This window comes from Pleurodeles waltl, chromosome 6 (assembly GCF_031143425.1).
Source record: "Pleurodeles waltl isolate 20211129_DDA chromosome 6, aPleWal1.hap1.20221129, whole genome shotgun sequence".
Classification (NCBI taxonomy): domain Eukaryota; kingdom Metazoa; phylum Chordata; class Amphibia; order Caudata; family Salamandridae; genus Pleurodeles; species Pleurodeles waltl.
In genome coordinates this window covers 1079634309-1079654908 of record NC_090445.1, presented here as the reverse complement: position 1 = coordinate 1079654908, position 20600 = coordinate 1079634309, and the positions used below count along the sequence as shown (strand labels likewise).

At 47.7% G+C, this 20600-nt stretch overlaps 1 protein-coding gene across 2 annotated transcripts in view; it reads left to right on the top strand.

Annotated features, from left to right (window-relative positions):
- The first annotated feature begins 247 nt into the window (after positions 1-247).
- Positions 248-20600, top strand: part of IFFO2 (intermediate filament family orphan 2) — a 108717-nt gene continuing 88364 nt past the window's right edge. The window contains exon 1 of one of the 2 annotated variants that reach the window (XM_069240125.1): positions 248-1109. In XM_069240125.1, coding sequence (XP_069096226.1) covers positions 415-1109 — 695 coding nt within the window. In that variant the 5' untranslated portion in view covers positions 248-414. The remainder of the gene's footprint in view (positions 1110-20600) is intronic. The other variant, XM_069240127.1, reaches the window with a different exon arrangement.

The following is a 20600-nucleotide window of genomic DNA, read 5'->3' as shown; positions in this document are numbered from 1 at the left end:
GGGCGTGTCCTGCTGCGGAGAAGAGGCGCGGCTTGGACAGCAGAGAATGGGATTGGGCGTGTTCGCCGATCTCAGAGGCGGTTCTTCCAGTCTAAGTGAAGGAGGAGAGGGCGTGACGTAAAGGGAGGTGCGGAAGAGGGCGTGGCCGTTACGGCCTGCGGTGGGCGTGGCTCCCTCGAGTAAGCTTGGTTTTCCCTCTCGGGGGCGTGGCTGCAGCCCTCGGGGGGCGCGGCGCCGGGTGGGCGTGGCGCGTGCAGTGCTTAGGCTCTCGCTGCGGCTCCGGCTCCAGAGCACGGGCTGTCTACATGGGTTGCTGCGGCCCGCAGAGCCCCGCACACTTACACTGCAGCCCCCACCGCAGCCACGGCGGCCCCAGGCGCCCTCCTCGCCGAGCCCCGGCGGCCACCCGAGCCCATGACGGCTGATTGCCGTCCCTCTAACCGGCCGCCCTCGGAGCCCTTCGCCGGAGACCCGCGAGCATGTCCCCGCCGGCCCTCCGAGCCCTTCACGAGCGCGCGGCCCGCAGAGGCCTGCTACCCCCGCGCCTCGGACCCCTTTCCCTCGCGCCGGGCCTCGGAAGCTCCCCCGACCCGGCGACCCCCCCAAGGAGGCCGCATGATGAGCTCGCTGCTGTTCGGAGACATGGCCCGGGGCTGCTCCGCCCGCGGGCCCCTGCTGGCCGCGCCCCCCTCACCGGTGCCCTCGGCCTTGAGGGACGACCTGGGCTCGGACATTCATTTGCTGCAGACCCTCAATGTCCGCTTCCGCCGCTTCCTGTCCAGGGTGCACGACCTGGAGAGGCGGAACCGGACCCTGGAGGGTCGGCTGGAACGGACACCCCGAGAGCCGGCGGCGCCCACCCGGCCTGACCGCTTCCGCACCTTCACCCGGGACCAGGGCGTGCAGACCGGGCCCCCCCAGGGCTCCCTGCCCGGCACCATCTGGAATTACACCCAGGTGCGGGGCACGCACACCGTGCAGGGACCCGGGGTAACGTGGACGCATCCCGACGGAGTGGGGGTCCAGATCGACACCATCACCCCCGAGATCCGGGCCCTCTACAATGTGCTGGGCAAGGTGAAGAGAGAGCGTGACGAGTACCGGCGGAGGTGAGTCTGGGGTACCGTCCTGTGTCTGTGGTACTATGCCTCCCTAGCGCTGGTTCATCAGTGTTCCCCGGGCGCAACTGCCAATATTTAGTCCGTTATGAAATTGCACTAACTATACTAGTATGATTCAGCGACTTATACCACTACCTGGTTAGTTATGCACCCCCTTTCTCATCACTTATGGGCCCAGCTCACCATGATCAGTCTCAGCATCTCTCACTGATTAGTGCGCAGCACTTCGGTCATCATAACTGGTATCTGGCAGTTAATTCCTCGCTGGCCGATACCAAGCATTGTCCACGAGCTGGCACTGTTAACTGAATCGATCTTTGTAAGCTCTCACACGTTGAATTGAAATACTGCACCCCAACAGATAGCTGCTAGCAATAAGATGTCAGGCTAATCGATAGAGGACACAGTCATCTTAACTGATCAATACCAGTTATTGGAATTTTCACATCTATAGCACATTGCAACCGTTTTAGAAAGACATCACTGCTGTCTGCCCGGGGGCCACAAGGGCTGTCACTGCTGCCTGCCCAGGGGCCGCAAGGGCTGTTCTATAAACTACAGGTGAGGTCCTTTAGTCACTGCTTACCTTTTGAGTCTCTACAATATTGTATTACACTTGACAGCCACTTAATTAAATTCACCTCGCCTGGCACTGACTGGCCTGTTTGGGTGTCCTTCCCTCGCTCCTGCTGCAACACTTGTCTAATTCACATCTAACCTCCCATGAATCCAGCTTGAATATACTGTGTCAGCAGAAACATCTTTGGGAATGGACAGTTCTGTGTGATCTTTAGTTGATTTTTCTCGCCACTTGCTTTCTAGCTTTTATTGTAGCTGACAAAGAGAGAATAATGGGGGTTGTCCACGTTCTCTGATACCCCAACCTTGTCTCTGTAAAATTCACTTCTGTTGCTTTTTAATGGGGGTTGTCCACGTTCTCTGATACCCCAACCTTGTCTCTGTAAAATTCACTTCTGTTGCTTTTTATCATTATGAGCCTGACACGGATTGACTCATCACTTATACGTGATTTTCCAACAGCATGATTGTCCTGGGGCTTAAAAAAACAGACCGTGTATATTTTAAAGCCAACCTCATATTGCCCTTTTTTACAGCTCACCTTCCATCATATCCACTAACGGCCCGTCCACGTTCCCCTCTGCACCCTCCGTTGTCCTTAAGCCCGCTGCAAATGTGGGCTAAAGTCTATTCCTTATCAACAACCTTCACTCTGGAATGCTCTGTCTTATGATCCTTAAAAGAACAGATTCACTGTTTCTCCGTCTTGATCTTGAACTGTCTCACTCGAACACCCACTAACCACGACCACCATTTTTGAATTGGGTACTGTCTCTCTGTAATACATCCAGATGTGCAGAGTGTAATATGCTGTTTATTACCCACTGAGTGGGTGGAGGAACGTAGACCCAAGAGAGATGAAGCCTCGAATGGGTCATGATGTACCACCACTACCTCTACAATGTTAACAAAATCATATTCTACTTTCCACCTCAGCATACAGTTTTTTCATGTGTTTGTTTATACAAAAATACATTTAACCGGAACGAGGATTCAGTGGGTTACATTTGTGTAATAGGGTAAACAACTTTGAAGTAGCCTTGTGACTATTAGGGGAGTTATGCCCCTCTGTACGGACGGGAGGGGCAAATCCTGTTGTGGGGAGGTAATATTTGTACAGCTACATAGAGTGCATATGATTTTATCTTTGGGGTGCCTTTTAAGGGGGGTTCTATTTAGGAATCGCTGGACATTAGCAGCGCTGCCCCCTTTCTGTTGCCCGCTGTGTTATTTGCTCTCCAGTTTGTTGCAACATCTTTTTCTTTTAGGATTTCACCAAAAGCACAAAGTCTAATATGGTAAAGGTGAGTAGATGCTAGTTATGAAGCCCAGAGGCTCATGTGTGATGAGGCGATCACAGTTGGCTCTGGGAGTGGGCACTGTTAAGTGCTAGTCTCCCAAATGAGCCACCCATACACCACCCAGTTGTCTGTGATTTCAATCAATGCCTGACCAGTCAATCTTTAAGGGCTCCAATGTTTTGGCATCACAGAAATTACGTTCTACGTGTTACGCATACATCGGACATCCAAATACGTCTGTTGATCTTAGACCTCCGTCTCAAAATTTGTAGCAAAAGTAAGTAAACTAGCACTGATGCTGGGGCATACACGAGTCTGCGTGCTAAGAGACCAGGGTTGAGCAAAGAGGAAGTGGCACTGCACGCTTTTTGCCTATAAAATACCATATACATACATGTATAGCACATGCTATAAATAGTTTCAGTCCCTGGTAAAATCATAACCTACTTAAGTTGATAATCCATAAAATTTGGTACCCTTCCAAAAGCTGTAAGGTGTGAGCATATTGACTTCGAGATGTCATAATGCCAGTCAATCTCCTTGTAGTGTGTTTATGCACCGTCATAATGCACATGGTATTACTCCTGTACTCTAACTGCATGACGTCAGCATGGAAGGTACTCGTCTCTTGTCGGTTGCTCGATTGTGTGATTACACAGTATTGGTCTCTCTGCTGTGGTCCTGTCTGTGTGGTACATTTGGGGTCCTCCACTTGTAAAACTTTTGTTACAATTCAGGCTCACCTGTTCTTACTGTGTGATATTGTGACGCTGCTCACCTAACATAGAAGAATATTCGATTGTCTGATGTCACACAGCATGTCTAAGTGCTGTTGTGAAACGTTTGGTCCAATACAGGTCGCCGTTTGTGGAGTGATTGTGTGCTGTCACTGTGCAGGTGAAAACCTGTTCTTGGAGAATGCTTGATTGGGTTATGTCATTTTGGTGGTTTCTTAAGTTCTTCCGAGTTTCTGTGTAGTATTATAATATATGTCTAGATTGCCACCCATGAGTTGTAAAGTCCTTAATTAATGTCTTAATTGGACCCGTTAAAACTTCATTATTGCATTTACATTTCATTTTCATCGCACTATACGTTTGGGCATGAAGTTAAAATAGTAACTGCAAATTGTTTTGCCCTTGAAACTAATGAAGGCATGTGCAAATGTGATCATTTTTTGAGTTGCAAAATGTTCTTTGCCCATCGTGACGGAATTCATTAATGATGGTTCGGGGGGTCTCTTGTTAGAAGTTGACTCCTGTGTATCCAAACGTGGACAAAATAAAACACGAGGGAGTCCGACCAATCATGTTAGGGTCACATCAGGAGTTTGGGAAACCGTCCTCTGCACATTTAATTTCAGGTGCTGGAATCTAGCTGTCTTTTCGTCTGTAGAGGACACCCCTTCGTTAACAATTGCATTTCGAGGCTCAGTCATATTACAAACAAACCAGGTCCCTCCACTCTTGCAGATTGCTTGTGTGCCTTCACAGTGTGGCACTAATTGTTTTTGTAACATTGTTTTGTGATGTCTATGTGCAGGCCCACCTTCACTTGAAGAAATGACTGTATAGTGTCACGATACGGGCACGCTTGTTAACCTGTGGGGAGGGTCCCCGTCATGTAAAATATTTCATTGTGTACCAGATACTGAGCATGGAATATTGAGGGTCAAGATATTGGAAAGTAAGTGCATGTATGGAAGTATAGATTTACCATTCCTAAGGCCACATTTAAGTCCCTTGAAGATACATATAATCTTGCCACAGTAAATGTATGTGGAGTTTGGTATCTAAAAAAAAATCTAGGTGTTACATGCCTGTCTATTTTTTACTTTTGATATTTGTTCTCGAGATTGTGGCCCATCGATGTGTATTCTGAAGTCGATATTGAGGGTGCACAACACTGTGATGTCATCAAGTAGTCCTGGCCCATTTGTAGAATGTCAGTGTGGTGTCCTAGAAACTTTCTTCTAGTAGGATTTTTGACTGTGATGTCACAGTGAAATCTGTACGCTGTAGTAGAATGTTTCACCTTGTGATGGTGCATGAGTAAGGCAGTCTTCTTGGATGTTTAGATAAATTGATAGCACAGGTCGTGCTCCTCTGCTGTCTCTGATTGACAATACTTGCATTAAGTAGTTTAATGACGTGCTAACTAGTATGTAACTTTTCGTGCTGTCAACTGCCCTGCAATACGGTCTGAACCTTCTCTTCTGGAATGGGGTAACGACTTGTGTGCATGTGGTCAGTCGTCCTGTAATGGCACAGACGAGTTACAACCATGGGATATGTCCCAGAATAATTAACAGTGGCTGAGACTTAGACGATCGATCAATCGCTTTATGCTTTTTAAGCAAGTTTTCTTAGGTAGGAGAGGTGTGTCCGGACTTGAGTACCAATCTGGCTGTGCCATACACCAAACTGTGGTCGCCTGCGCCCATTTAGAGGTTACCTGGCCCTGTGTTTGATCCTAGTGGTGTGTCTGTTATGGAGGAGATGGAAAAGACCAACTATCATACGGTTGGTTCCTCTTTAAAACGGCGATAAGCTAAAAAGTGGTGGAATGGAATGTGCCACTGAATACTTCCCATTGTTGACAAGAATTCACCACTTATTGTGCGACTAAATGCAGCAACACCTGGTCACAGTGTATAACAATATATAAACGCAGTTGGGATCCAAACACCAAGGCCTGTTCTGACTGCTTGTTGTATTGTTGGTGTGGCCTACCAGTTCACGCTAAAGTGTCCATTTTGATTAGGGCTAAGAATGGGCTGTGCATCGGTGCCCAGACGCTCTTTTGGTGGGAAAAGGACACACAATTCACGCACAGAAAAAAATGGAATGCTACCAGAGCAGCATTTCTAATTAGTACTTAAAAGACGAGGCAGCCGGTAACTACATAATAGGAAATAAATAAAAAAATATGTTAACACCGAGACTTTCTGTTGTCCCTCTTCATCTACTGGTCTGTTAATCTGCCATTCACATTGTGCCTCTGCCTACCACCGAATAATCAGCATGGGGCAGTGGGTCAAACCAGTTTAGTCTTTGGCTTTCTGCACTGTATCGTTTAAAAAGTGCACATTTGCTTAAAAAGAAGTGCACTTCAAATTCAGTACTTCAACCGATGGACTACAAGTTTCTGTTTTAAACTACATCTTCAGGTAGCAGTGATTCAAGACCAATAGTAAATTTTATTAGCGCCAATGAGAAAAATTTTCCCGAGAACACATGAGAACTAGAAGGGGATTGTATAATTGTTTTATGTATACATACCTACAGGCAAGGAAGCATGTGTTATGCTGCATTCAAAATATATTTTTTTATTTATTTTTCTTTTATTGCTAACATATGGCCGTCACATTTAGGTGTTTTTTTATTGTATTCTTTTTATTTTTTCTGCCATTTGCTTACAATATAAAATAACTCACGACCTAATTTCGGACGTGGGATATTTTGACTTTGCCAGTGCATGTTTCTCTGCAGACACTCTAAAGGTTGGTTGGTGTACGCATCCCTTTGCAGGGACTAAACGTCACCCACGGAAGATGGCCTTATTTCAAGTGACGGTCTGCGTCTGTCTCCGAGATGGCGCCCTTTTTCGCAGCAGGGGTGTTATCCCTGGTACCTGCTGCTGGACGCGTCTGTGCCCACGGTGTCCGTGCCCCATCCCTCTGTTGTTAACTCCTGCTTTCCCTAATAAGGACGAATTTACTTGGCTATGAAGTAATTAAACAGCCGTGTATGGCACTGAGAGCGAGGAATGTAGTTGTCTAACTGCATCCGCACTTTTATAGGCCTCGTGTTCCCGACCATAGCATTTAAACCTCCCTTGATTTCGGTTCCTGCATCTGTTTTAACAGGGAGGGCACGCATAGAGCCCGCCTTCTACGTGCTATGCAGCGCTACTTTGAAATTCCGCTGTTTATTTATTTGTAATATCTGGAGGAAGTCACTCGCTGCGAATGGTCTATGAGTGTTTGACCGACTAGCATTGTGTCATCACCCCTCCCCCAAAGCTGCTCTGTGTGCGCCTTGGGCTTCTAGCCACACGCCCCCAGCCTGCTGTGTGTGTGGGTACCTCTATGTTCCTTCTGTGAGAAATGTCATGAATGCGCACCCCCAGAACTTGAGCATTTCCTTTTCTTGTCTACCCCCTGCCCCCACGATCGGAAGCATTTCCTTTGCTTGTTCATGAGACCCGCCCTCGCCCCTCCACTGGAGCGAGCCGGATGCAGCTCTCATTCACATTCACTCATTGTCTATTTCCGTTCTCATGTGTTTCCTCAGTCTCGTCTGGGATTTTTTTTTTTCCAGCGGTTAGTGTTTTTTTTTTTTTTTCTTTCTTTCTTTCTATATTCGTCTTCGACCAATTTAGCTGTCTAGCTTTCTACATTTGTGAACTAAATTATCGGGGCAGCGTCATGGTGATACGTTTTCTGAGGCTGTGTGCACATTGTCGGCGGTTGCGCAATGAGACTGGTGGGTAGGTTACCGGATGACGCAATGTCTTTGTAGACCTCCTGCTTCAGTCTTAAGCATTCCTTCAACCCCAGTGCATTCTGGAAGCTGTAGTCTTGGTTCGCCTCAATGGACAAATTGAGTTCCTCTTCATACATATCTGAGAGAGCTTGCACCCTGGGGGTGGCTGCACACACAGTCCAGTGGCAACTCTGAATCTGCCCTACAGAAACGCACATCGGACTGTTAGCTTCTTATTGACTCCTCACATTTTCCGATTATGTTGGGCTGTCCTCGCGTGCCCCTTGAAAACCTTTTGACGGTACTAACCTGGACTTTGGGTCACCCCTCTTCACCGATTGGTCTCTTAAACTATCCCGGATCAGCTGTGACTCTCTCCCCCCCCCCCCCCCCCCCCCCAAAAAAAAAGAATCTCCTTCCAGGTTATATACTGGCGCAGCACCGGGGACGTCGGCAGGGACGGGATGTGTCTCACTAGTGTCGTCTTCCTGTTACATCTCAGACTCATTGGTGCGCACAGTTTTGCCTCCAACCCCGTGATCATAATTAAGTTATGAGCCATACATGCAGGCCTTGGGGGGCTTCGTGCACATGCTTGGGTTGAGCAGGAGCCCCGCAGAGTCCCTGCCTTTCTGGGATTTACAATTGAAATGGCAGTCGTGCCACCTGCCTATGTTAAAGCGCAGATATTGGGCTTTCTGATCTTGTTTTAAAGTCTCGCGTTAGCCAAAACCTTTTGATCTTACTAAGATTGTATGAGTGTTATACTTAATTACTTGGGTTGTCAAGCCCTCTTTATCCACTAAAGCATAGATCAATTGGTCAGAAGCGACACCACACCTTTGTCTTTGCCTGCTTGCTTTTCTTACCCCGCCTCTCTCTTTCTCACTCCCGTGCAGTTTAACCAAACATTCCACTGTTTCTGCGCCAGCCTCTTTTGTTGTGTGTTGCATGTTGACGTGTATGATTTAATGACAAGAAAGCTGATATATCTTTCAGTGATAGGAAAGTGGGACAAACCTCTGCCTCACCCTGTAATCGTGCCCTTATGTCCAGTAAACTATCGAAGTCGGTAAACGTTTTGCTTGCCAGGATCTCCACCTGATACGATCAGGTTCTGAATCACCAAGTGTGCCATGCTGGGCGTAATCGTGCAATATTATAATTCGATTATTTCCGTTTAGGTGCAAATTTGAGGGGGACTGTTAAAAATCCACTTTTAATTTTGGGTGTGTATTTATATATGTACATTTTTGGGTCCCCACTGACACTTTGACGCTCCCCTTGGTGTCCACCCTTCACCCACAGAGACTCAAACTTGATTTGCAGACATTTAACATTGAGGAAAACACCGGCGCGCTCTCAGATGCTGTGTTTGCTCTATGGTGCTGGTGGTTTTTGGTTTCTCCTTTCTATAGGGACCCCCTCCTCCCCCAATAGAACTACTGCATAAAGTCCGCATATGCTCATATTTCAACTCTTGTGAAAGAGGCTTCTGTTCAACTCGCCGAGCTAGAAGTAAAATTGAATAACTCTATACAGACTGTCTCTAAAAACTCGAGTAGTGTTGGGTCGAATGCGTCCAGTAACACGAGGGATTCTGATTTGAGTAGGCCTGTGGCACAAAAAAAAAAGAAAAGCATTGATGATGCTAGTAACACTGGAATTAATTAGGGGTAGTGGAGGTTTTTCCTCATTCGTGAGCACAAGCGACGAAAATCTTACCCAGACCACCTCCCAGTGAGATTTCTTATGCAGGCGGTTGCGGAAAGTCGCTACAGCTCGCGTTGAGAAACCTTCAGTTTGCGTTGAGGAAGGTGCCACTCGAGTTGAAAATCTACTCGAGTGGCAGAAAAGAAGTTGCGCCCTCTTGCGCTGCGCACGGTGACGTTCGCAGTGGTTTTTTAGAGCAGGTCAAACATCTGGCACTAAAGATCAGCACAAATGGTGTGACTTAACACACTCTTCTGCTTGCAGAACAACACGTAGCGTGGCAGAAGTTTTTTGGTCACTTTGTGGTGTTCCGCATGGCAACACTCCACCCAGACCTGGCCTTAATGTGCTGACACCATAAATGCTAGCCTTCAGCTGCTAACTTTATGCAAATACATGCATGTACAGATGTGCCTTAGCATTCAAAGCCAGTTTCATTGGCTTTGCCAATACTGAGGAAAAATACTAAAAGAATTACTTAGAATGCTTACAGGCGGTAAGGAACTGACACTGACTGACATTACCTTTACAAAATAGTCCCTCTTGCATTGCAAGATCTTCAAAGCAGGCAAAATGATACACCACTAGCATATGGTGAATGTGATTTAGCCCTTGGTGGAGTGAGGCCCATTGAATGTATATTTTGAAGTATTGGTGAGTCTGCACTGCCAGGGCAGAACTAACGAGGGCTAAAAATACACAAAGCAACACTTCATGAACCGTGGGTCTTCTTCTGGGTAACATTTTGGTCCATTGTTTTTGGCTTGTCTTCGCATTTGTACAAAAGGAGCAACTATCTACAGTGGGGGAGCAGTCTGGCCTGAATGATGTGCTTTGAGACTGGCTGTATCTAAGCCCTGTCAGCCCCCCCTAATTACAGTCCCTTCATGGAGCCCCGAAGCTTGGCTGTCTTTTTTTTAAATTTTTTTAAGCACAACGCATTCTCAGAAGTGGTGGCAGGGATCCCTAGGGCCAGGGTTAGATGCTGGTTGCTGCATATTACTGAAAATACTGTGCACAGCATTTCTGCACTCGCTGATCAATATTCAGAGGACCTGCATGTTAGTAGAAAGAAAGAAAGAAAAACACTGAATTGTTTCTAGGTTGCAGTTTGCTAGAAGCCTTCAGAAGAAATCAATTAGCTTTTGACGTGGGAGAAGTCGTCGAAAGGAGCGGTTTTAAGAAGTTTTAAGAAGTCGAGGTGCAGTGGTGATTGGAAGTGAGCAGCAAGCTTGATAAGGTGCTGTGTCCTGTCTCCTGCCTGAGTCTGGCCTGGGCGGCCTAGAATGTAGGGTATTGTCGTGATACCAGGTATTTATATAGGAATGTTGTCACAAGTTACTGGGCTTCCTGGTTTTTGTGCAGACACTGACCTGTGGGGGGTAGTGACATTCCCACACCACCTTGGTGGGTAGGAGTGTTTTGTGGGGTGTAGGATGTTCTTCAGCAGCTGTTCCATAGTGGTGGTAGGGGGTCTTGCGACCATTTATCAATACCCGCGAATGCCGGGTGTGCAGTGGGTTGTGTCTGTGTGGTGGTTCACGGTGCCCATTCATCCCTTAGGGTCATGCTATGGCAGGGTTGTTGCCTAGGGCACCGACCTTAGCCCCTTTCTCTCTTGGATGTTCGTTAGAAAGCCAGGTGTCACTTTCAAGAGCCCTGACAGACTTCCTAGGCTTGCCCCTACTTTTGAATGATGTGACATTGTGATGGCGATCATTCCTGAATTGTTAAAGGGAACTTGGGGGCAGTCTTTGGTTCTAGTTCTGACGTGCACTCCTAGACTCTTGTCCCAGTGAAGAGAATTGATTTGAAGGTGAGGCCTACTTTAGCCCTGGTGGTGCCCCGTGCAACAACCTTTTTCTTGGTGCTCCCCATGACCTCTTTCTTGGAATCCCTCACACCTTGCAAAAGTGCCCCTCATTTCTCCATAACCCCTCTTTCACATACATTACATTTGTTTTAAAACTCTGGCCAGGGCTGGCCATTCAGCTATCCACCATGAACGTTTCTTGCAGCAGGCGTATTAACCCTCTAAGGCTACTTTATGGCGAGTTAAAACTGCTACTATGTAAAACTCCAGTCACTCTCTAGCTAGCAGGAACATTAATCACAAGAGTTACCTTGACATTTTATTGCTGGCTGAAAGCGGGATGCACAGGGAACTCGGTAGCAGATTTTTTTACATCGTGAATTATTCTCACTCACTCTCCCCAGTCCAATGTTGTGCTCTTCACTCAGGCGTGTGCGGACACGTCAACATTTCAGCCTCGTAATTCCCGGGCATTTAGTGAAAGCTTCCGCTTCCTCTTTGATCTCCACACGCCCGGTTTGTGTGCGGCTGGGGCTAGGAGAGGGCCGCCGCTGCTTGTGGGAAATGCCGAGACCTCCACGCAGGGCCGTGCCCGCGCGCCCACCTGCGCGCTGTGCTCCCCGCCAGGCGCTCGCTGTGCTCCCCGCCGGGCGCTCGCTGTGCTCCCCGCCAGGCGCTCGCTGTGCTCCCCACCTGCGCGCTGTGCTCCCCGCCGGGCGCTCGCTGTGCTCCCCACCTGCGCGCTGTGCTCCCCGCCAGGCGCTCTCTGTGCTCCCCGCCAGGCGCTCGCTGTGCTCCCCACCTGCGCGCTGTGCTCCCCGCCAGGCGCTCGCTCTGCTCCCCACCTGCGCGCTCTGCTCCCCGCCAGGCGCTCGCTCTGCTCCCCACCTGCGCGCTGTGCTCCCCACCTGCGCGCTGTGCTCCCCGCCAGGCGCTCGCTCTGCTCCCCGCCAGGTGCTCGCTCTGCTCCCCACCTGCGCGCTGTGCTCCCCGCCGGGCGCTCGCTCTGCTGTGCCTTGAAGGGGCTTTAGCGCCCACGACGCCTCCCCGCCTGCCCCCGGTAGAGCTCATTCGCTAAACCATGAGAACGGTTTATTGGTTACATGGGGCCTCATTCAGAAAAATTTTGGAAAACGGGAGATGGCGGCCTGCTGCGACAACTGTGATGTCCATAGTCTGCCTCGAGCTAGGGTTCTTCTGTGTCCTGAACCACGCGCGCCACCTGAGCACGCAGTATCTTTTTGGTCGTATATACCCCCTCTTTTTGGGCTTATGCATTTTTTTAAGTTCATTAATTTGTATAGCAACACATCTGTGGGCTTGCTAGTCTTATGTGCTTGTTTCACTTAAAATGATGTGCTGGGCTGTACGCATTTAAAAATATAAGTGACTGATTGTTCTACAGGCGACTCGGCGGGAGTACTGTTTTCACCACGAGTAGAGAGAGATGTTGGAGGTGGCCATTGTGCCTTATGACTGCCTGGGATTTATAGGAGTTTGCCACTGAGTGAGCCTGTCATTTCCCAAAAAAGGCACATTTTCGGGTGCTGAAGATGGTTCCTTAGTAACCCGTGGTACCGAGGATAGCGCGGCCTGACTTAGTACCCGTCGAGGAGGCAGTGTAGTCTGACCTGACATCCGTGTATTTGGATCTTTTAGTACAGGCAGCAAGGGAAGACTGATGTCTGTCACGTGTTAGCACATATGCTGTTTGAAATTGTATGTATATAGCGCTTACTACCCCTGACACGGCGAGTAGCACGCTCCTCGTGAGCCCAAAGTTAGTAGTCAGGCCATTTGTTATCCTAGTTAGTCTCGTATGCTAAGGAACCATTCCATAGTCTCGTTATGGCAATTCGTGACTTGTGGGTGAGATCATTAGAGGGGGTTATGTGAAAGGCACGTGTTTTTTTTTTTTTTTTTTTTTTTTTTTTTTTAAAAAAAGCTTGTCAGAAAGGCATGAGATGTCAAGTAGTGTATATGCAGAAGAGAAGCAGAGGCACATTCAAAATAAACAAGGGAGAGTAAAGTACGTTAAGGTTTGTTTCATTCAAGGTCCAATTTTTAATGCAGTATTTTAAGGAATATAGCAGGTGGTTATTGAATTTAACATTCAATCTGTGGATGTCAACCTATTGAAAGAAATAGTTTTAAATGCTGCTCTCAAAACATTTCTAGAGACAAAAAGGTGGCAAGATACTTCCCGCACTGCGGGAAGGAAGCCAAGGTCTTTTTGAGAGCCCTTTATGAACGACTGTCAGTCAGTGCAACATTTCAACACATCCCATTACTGGTAATTAAGATTTGACAACACCACTATCAACTCACTGTAGGCAATGCAACAAACACTTTCAAATCCAGAGAGACCATTGTATAACTTCTACATGCAGTATATTTAATATTATAAAGTATTACTGCTGTTTGTGCAAATCAATTTGCACCATACATAAACTGTACATACAATATGAAATGTTGTGTTCACACCCACCAACTTAAAAATATAACCGGGCAGTTGATAAACACATTGCAGCAGGCATCAGCAGTAAATCTAGTGCATGTTTGTGTGACCCATTCACTACCTGATTTGGAAGTTGCCATTTCCAGTGTCCACATGAAGAGCACCAGGCCCCACAGAGTAGGCACCATGCTCTGCAGAATGGATGTGTCCGAGGGCGCCCTAACCTCCAGCATTCACCCTGTCTAACTGTGGAGGACGCCTGGCTCGATATATTTATGATCACCAGCTCGCAAGATCTTTCGCTGCCTAGCAAAGGGGACTAGTTTAGATTCAGAGAAGTAGGACTACTGCCGGAGACCCTGTGTCATAAAGGAAAGACACTGTACTGTACCCCATGGACGAGAGAGCCCACGCTATACCCCATATAGAAAGGACAATTATACTCAATGGATTAGAGGCCCTGCACTGTACTCTGTGGAGGAAAGAAAAGTGATCTTTACCGTGGGGAGGAAAGAGCCTCCAGTATACCCATGGAGGAGAGGCCTCTCCTTGTAAACCACTGGGGAGACTGGAAAAGTGCCCCCCCAAAATGGGGGGGAGCGCTGCCTCTTAGGGGCCGGGGATGCCGGGGCCAAACCCTCGCACTAGTTGTGCGCGGGCTGGCCGAGGCTTCCGCTCGCACTCCTTGCGAGGCGTGCGAGCGGAAGTACCTCCATTGAGGGAACGTCGGGCCGAACCGGTCTGGGCCGCCGCAAGCCAGTGGTGGGCTTAAAAGCACCCCCCACAGAAGGCTCGGCCTTCTTCTCGTTGGCGTGACGGACCGGACGGTCGGGATTCCTCTTGACCCACCCACCCTCTCCTTATATTAGGCGGAAGAAGAGAGACTAAAGTAACCTGAAGCAACAGAGGGGACCCCAAGGGTGGGGCCCCGGTATAACAACAGAGATAGGATCCTGAAGTCCTGGACCAACCTGCGGATGGACACACCAGATTGGGGGTAGGGAGCCCAGATCACTGGGGTGGTCATGGTGCTCATGCCCTGGGTCGCCCCGGTACACCCCTTGGCTGATTGGTGTTTGGAGAGGGGGCGGAACCCTGAGCATGGGTGCAAGGAACAGAGGAAGCAGGGGTACCGCCTCCCCCCCACCCCCCCAAAGGGATACAGGTGACGACCAGTCCCTGTGTGGTCCAAAGGAGGTTCAGGACAGGAAGGGATCCTGTCAAAATGTATGGTTGCAAATGTAAAAATGTACATATATCAGTGTATATTGAGGATTTGCAGTGAAATGTTTAATAGAGTAATTTGCATAATTTCGATTAATGATATTTTGATCTTAAACGAAAGTATATAAATAAATACTTCTTCCAACAAATTAATTGTCTTGTCGGTTGGTGTATGACCTGTGTTGGGGTGAAGGCCTGCTGGCGTCTTCCGAGTCCTAATCCTTTACTGTACCCTTTGGAAGAAAGAAAACTGCTGTGTCCAGGGATGTGCAGAGTCCCTGGTGTGCCCTAGCACGAGCCCTGTACAGCCTGTGCCAGAGCAAGGGTGCAGTGGGTCCTAATGCAAACAAGGTAAATATGCTCTGGCCCCCGCAGTTGGGTGTTTAATAAAAGCTATATTTGGGGTGCAGTTAGCCCTGTTATCACTGCATCTGATGGGCTAATGATTGATGCACCCCTGTGTATGGTCGAGTGCATCCTGCATCTGTGAGTCCCATGCTAACTGTCTTATGCATGGACTTTGCACTGCTTCCTGGATTAAGATCTGGTCTAGTGGATAGACCTTTACCTCAAATGGAGGGGGCCCCAACTTTGTATATGGGCCATCCCATGAATGGAGACCATGAACTGTAAAGAGACTTTCCGAATAGAGGGACAGTGTGCCTTGTAGATTGCACATTTCACTGAGACAAACCATGCTCGGTATAAAGGACAGAGAGCGTACACTGTAGAACCCTGCCCCGTAGTTGAAAGCCTTACCTTTCATGGAGGAAAGACACTGGAGATTGTACCCTGTAAAGAGCACGAGCCATCTACTGAGATGCTGCACTGTCCCATTGTGGAGACCAGGTCCTGCACAGTAGATGCCCCTGACTCTGAGAGCAATGTCCCTTGTACTAGCTGTCCCTTCTTTCTCTAGGAAGGCGAGAGATTAAGACGGAGAGAGAGAGAGATACTACCTGAATGAGTGGGAGAGACAGACTCCTATTTGGAAGCCCTGCCTTGCTCCAAGCAGGCAGACCCGAGATCTCTCCATGGCTGGAGAGACGCGAAGCCCAACAGTGGATGTGCACAGCGCTGCAGATAATAGAGGACTCCCGCCGCAGGGCCACTGTTCCATCAGCCGGCAGTGCCGCAGGTTTGGGCAGAGTTGTGCCATGTTTGCGCACAGCGTCACCCCGCTGGGTGTTGCCCTGCTCTGCCCCTGTGTTGTTGCTTTCCGCAGGTTCCGACCGCATGTTATCTTTGCGGCCGCAGAAAGTGCTTGGCTGCAGCTTAATTAAATGCGAATGTCGGCTTCTTGGCACCCCTGCTAATTGAGCTGTCGCAAGCAACAGGTTGTGTAATCTGGAGTGACAACTTTGCAGCGCCTGAGGTGCGAGCGGCGCAGGCCATTAACACTTCATAAATCATTGTGTATGCTTTCACCCTGGGCCCGCCCGCTTGCTCACGACTGGAGATGATGTTTTTTAATGTACACTTTCATCCAGGTACGCTGTGTCGGTTACTGGTTCCCATGAGGGGTGGGTCACTGTCTGGCATGTTATTGTGCACACATATGAACTGGTCTCTTCTTGGTGAGGGAACCCTTGCAGCGTGCCGTCTGTAGAGGTCCCTGTTGGTTGTAGGCTGTGGGTCTTCAGGGTGCAGTTCCTGGGTCCCAGCTTGCTGAGTGGGTGTAGTTACCCAGCATCGCTACTTTATGCTTAGGTTGTAGGAGAGACCTTGTTATGCGCTTGCTCAGGGCTGTTCTTTGGGCGCACAACAGAGCTATGCGAAATCTTCATGTTTCATTGGAGGCTGCAGCTCTTGAACTGGTCTCCACCAAGGTGCAGTTATTGAAGGCTTTCATTTCAGGTTTCTTTCCAGTTTTACCCTACAATTGGCTTGTGGGTGCATCTACTCATTTGGTCTAGTTTTGCCAGCCTCCTGGACTGATCACACTATGTCTCGGTTTCATTGACACAACTTCTCTTTCTAGATGTGGTATTCCTTCACAGGTAGTTCATGCCTCGGGTTGGGATTTGTCTGGTCTTTACAGGTGAAGTGTTATTTTCTGAAGCTGGCATTCCTACGTCGGTTTTCTCCTTAGAAGGTCTCTGGGGTTAAACATGTCTCTTGTAGTTCATGTGTGACTAACCTGCACTGCTCGGCCTTGACCTGAATGTACTCGAGTTTGTCAGTCATGGTCAGATCTTCAATGAGATTCTGCTGTGGCTGGCCTTCGTAGACAGATCTTTTGCTCTAAAAAGTCCTTGAGGGAAAGGCCTTCTATGTGTTGCCTGCTGGTCAGATAACGCAATAGAGTTTTATGCTGAAGAGAAACACACCTACTGGAGTGCCCCCTGTTTGACTTTCAAAGCACCGTGTGCTACACATCCTTGGCAGAAACCAACGTCTGCATTTTGTGAGAGGATAGACCTTGCCCATTTTTTTCGTTTTCTTATTATTTTTTTAAAACATCTTGGTTTTTAATGACAGCCTTAGTCACAATCTGCTTCAGAATGCCATCCTCGTCCTGAGCTGTTTTTGCCCAAATTTCTACTCAAATAAGTGTCTTTGGCACCAAGGGAGGTGCTGGTTGTGAATTACTCCCTACTGAGTGACTTAGAACAGCGTGTGCCTCTGGTGTAGCTGGTAAAGTGCTTCTACTGGTGCCAAGCTCTTAAAATCAGTGGCTTTGTTTGAGTGCCGGGCTCCCACCTACAAGCCCAGTTACGCAATAGTGTAATTACATTTTGATGGCATGATGGTGATAGTGTGATGAAGTTGTAACATGTAAGAATAATTACATAAGCGAGTTACAGCATCACTGACATTTCAAACCGAGTGGCCTCAATCTGTTGCGAGAGCTGATATATCTGTTTTATTTTCCATATTTGTGAATTCTGGTGCTAGAGTGCAGGTGAATGGGGGGAGGAGTGGTGCTGTCCAATATGGATGTTGAGGGTGGTCCTTCTGCAGTTTCCGTCTGTAGTGGTTCCTGTCAGGGTGAGGGCATTATTCAGATGTAGTGACCAGGCTTGTAATTGTCTGGCTCTACTAATGATCACTGTATGCCTGTGCCCTCAAGGTCGGGTGCAGGACAGCTGCCCCTAGCTGATCTTGGCCTTTCTGTGAGCGCTTGACTTGTAACACATTTATTATGGTGTGACTGGACCGCTCTTGAAAACGCAAGCCACCTGTGGCGAATAAGGCAAGGACGTGAATGTTCAACCTTATGACTGGTTCACACAAGTGAAGATGCAGTGGTTAATAGCGGGTTCTACCAGGGTTCATCACTTCTGATTTATACACAGGTGTCACTCAAAGACACTGAAAGAAGATCATATAACCCCCAATATACACGATGGGGTGAAGCCTCCCATTCCCGAAAAATTCAGCAGCGAGTTCTTGCCTTCAGTTGGAGACATGTAGTAACTTAATTGGTTGTTTACAAAAATACCCACCATGCAAACCAAGTTTTTCGATCCATTCGAGACCATGGTCTAGAAAATCATATTTTGCAAAAACCTAGATTCAAAAAGACCGACACCTAGAACCTCAATATAAATGTCTCTGCAAAAAAATGAACCTGCATCGATAGTCTAGAGCCAGCCAATCTCACTTACTACATACTTCAGCACTGGGTCCATTTACTATTCTAACTTCAGTCCTAGAAGAAAGGCCCCCTCCCTCAAACGCTCGGACCCTGGCAGTGCTCTCCTGTACCAGGAGACTGATGGGGCCACGACTTCTCTGCCTTTAAAGGGGACCCACAGCAGCACTTTCCGTCTCCCTGAGGACCTGCATTCATGTGTTAGGACCTGTATGTGCTCATTGCTGTAATATAACTTACATGAAAGCACTCGGCCACCCGTGCACAGGGTCCTTAAGCTCAGGAGCCCTAACAGATCAATACAAATAGTACAATTAAGAACTATTACGAAATGGTGGCTTTAGTCGTGAGGTGGACCTTTTGCAGCCTGTTACATAGAATATATTGTCAGATTGTTTTCAGCCTCTTCTTCCATAAAGAGTTGCTTACAGAGTTGCAAAATGTTTGCCTGTCCTATTTATTATTTTGTTCGTAGTTTTGCTGCTGTTAACACTTCAGTAAATCGCGAGTGAGCAAGGAATGCTCGCTCCTCGTTTTGAGGGCGTTTTCTTGTGTTAGTCATAACTGAGAAAGCTACTCTGTCATTACCTGACAGATCAATAAATTAATATTGCCCGAAGGTGGTGACTAAGGGGAGAACACTAATCTAGATGTTGTTTAGCTGCTGTCTGAAGATCTTTGTTGTTGGTAGTGAGCTCCGGTGTTGCCTGCTGAGGCATAAGGCCCCCATTCAGCAAGAAGGGCTTAAACCAACAGCTAGATCTACAGAGCCAGGGGAGATCCACCTACAATTTGCAAAACCACATGGTTTGCCACCACACAATGTCTTTCTCCCCTATGTTCTTTGCCCGTTTTGCAAGTCGAAAAACCATTTCCGAATTGAAGAATGGGTCGTGTGTTCCATTCGAAGCTCAGTTGGGGGGGGGGCGTATCCTCCAAAATGTGAGTTGGAATCAATGGTGTACGGCCGCAAACATGGTCACAAACCATTGATCAGTGATTGACACTTCAAGGAGATGGTAACTTTTTTTTTTTTTCAAGGGAGAAGGAGGCACCTTCCAATTTGTAAGTACTGTTGGGCGACAGGGGGAAGCGGTAGGTCAATGGTGGAGGGAGTAGACACATTTCAAGGGGGCCCACTGCCTGCCCTTCTCCCAGTATAACCAAATAGGTTGCATCGCAAAACATTGATGTGCAATTTGAGGCAAGTTTTTTGACCTGTCTTTTAGTAAATCAATACTTATTCTTAGAACTGCAAACTGCCAATTCACTTAAGTGTTATTAACCAACTTTGGTGTCACTAAGATGTTTCTTGTCTGTGTAGCAACCTCCAGGAGTTAATGTCTAGAATGACTGCTTCCTTTGGTGTGGAAAAACCTGTTCTGTGAACTCTGGCCTGCGCCCCTGACGGATTGAGTGATTTCTATTGCCTTTGCACGAAGTCCCCGAAGTATTCTGGAAAGCACCTTGAGCTCTCTCCTTTGCTTTTCGTGTCATGCTTTAATGGACACGTGCCTAGTGCAAGAAATGATTTGGAACCCTGCATATTGAAATAGCGGTTTGCATCAGTGTTGTGGTGCTAGGTTTCTGGTACTGTAGATGTTCACTGATGCCGCCAGTGTTGTGTAGATAGCTGCTCTGGGTTCTGGTACTTTCGATATTTTCTGGGTGTATGCTGGCACCAGTGTTGTGGAGACCGCTACTCTGGGCTCGCACATTGCACATGTATGGTGTATACTAGATTCTGTCCGTGCTTGAAGGCGTGTACAAGCCCCTCTGTTGGGTGACGTCCCAAAGTCATGCCGTTAATTAAAGCGGGAGGCACTATTGTGTTTCTTACCCTAGTTTAATTGCTGTTTCTTAAAGTACTGAGTTCATTGAGAACATTTGACACGTAGTCAGCGAAAACCACCATATCACGGTTAGGTATACTTAAGTGTAGCTAGTCATGGGTAAATGTGTTACAAAAGATACGTTTGTGATAACACTAAATTTATACAGTTTCTTACCTAGCTCCTTGTCAGTGAAAACCCTTTACTGTTTGTGCTCCCTTCTTAATGTCATGTTTGTGTCTTCTGGCTTCTCTTAATGAGAACTCCGGATCAAGTAAAGTTGATTCTATATTGGCTGAAAACTTTGGTCTGGGTCACTTAGATTTGTAGTGCCTTTTCTTGGTGAGCACTGTAGTTGTCATGTACCAATGATTCATGCTAGTTTTGTCCCTGGTGAATGCCCTTGTTTTAATCGCATAATTTCATGCTGGTATCTGTTTGATTAAGAACTCTGGTTCATGTACACTAAATGAG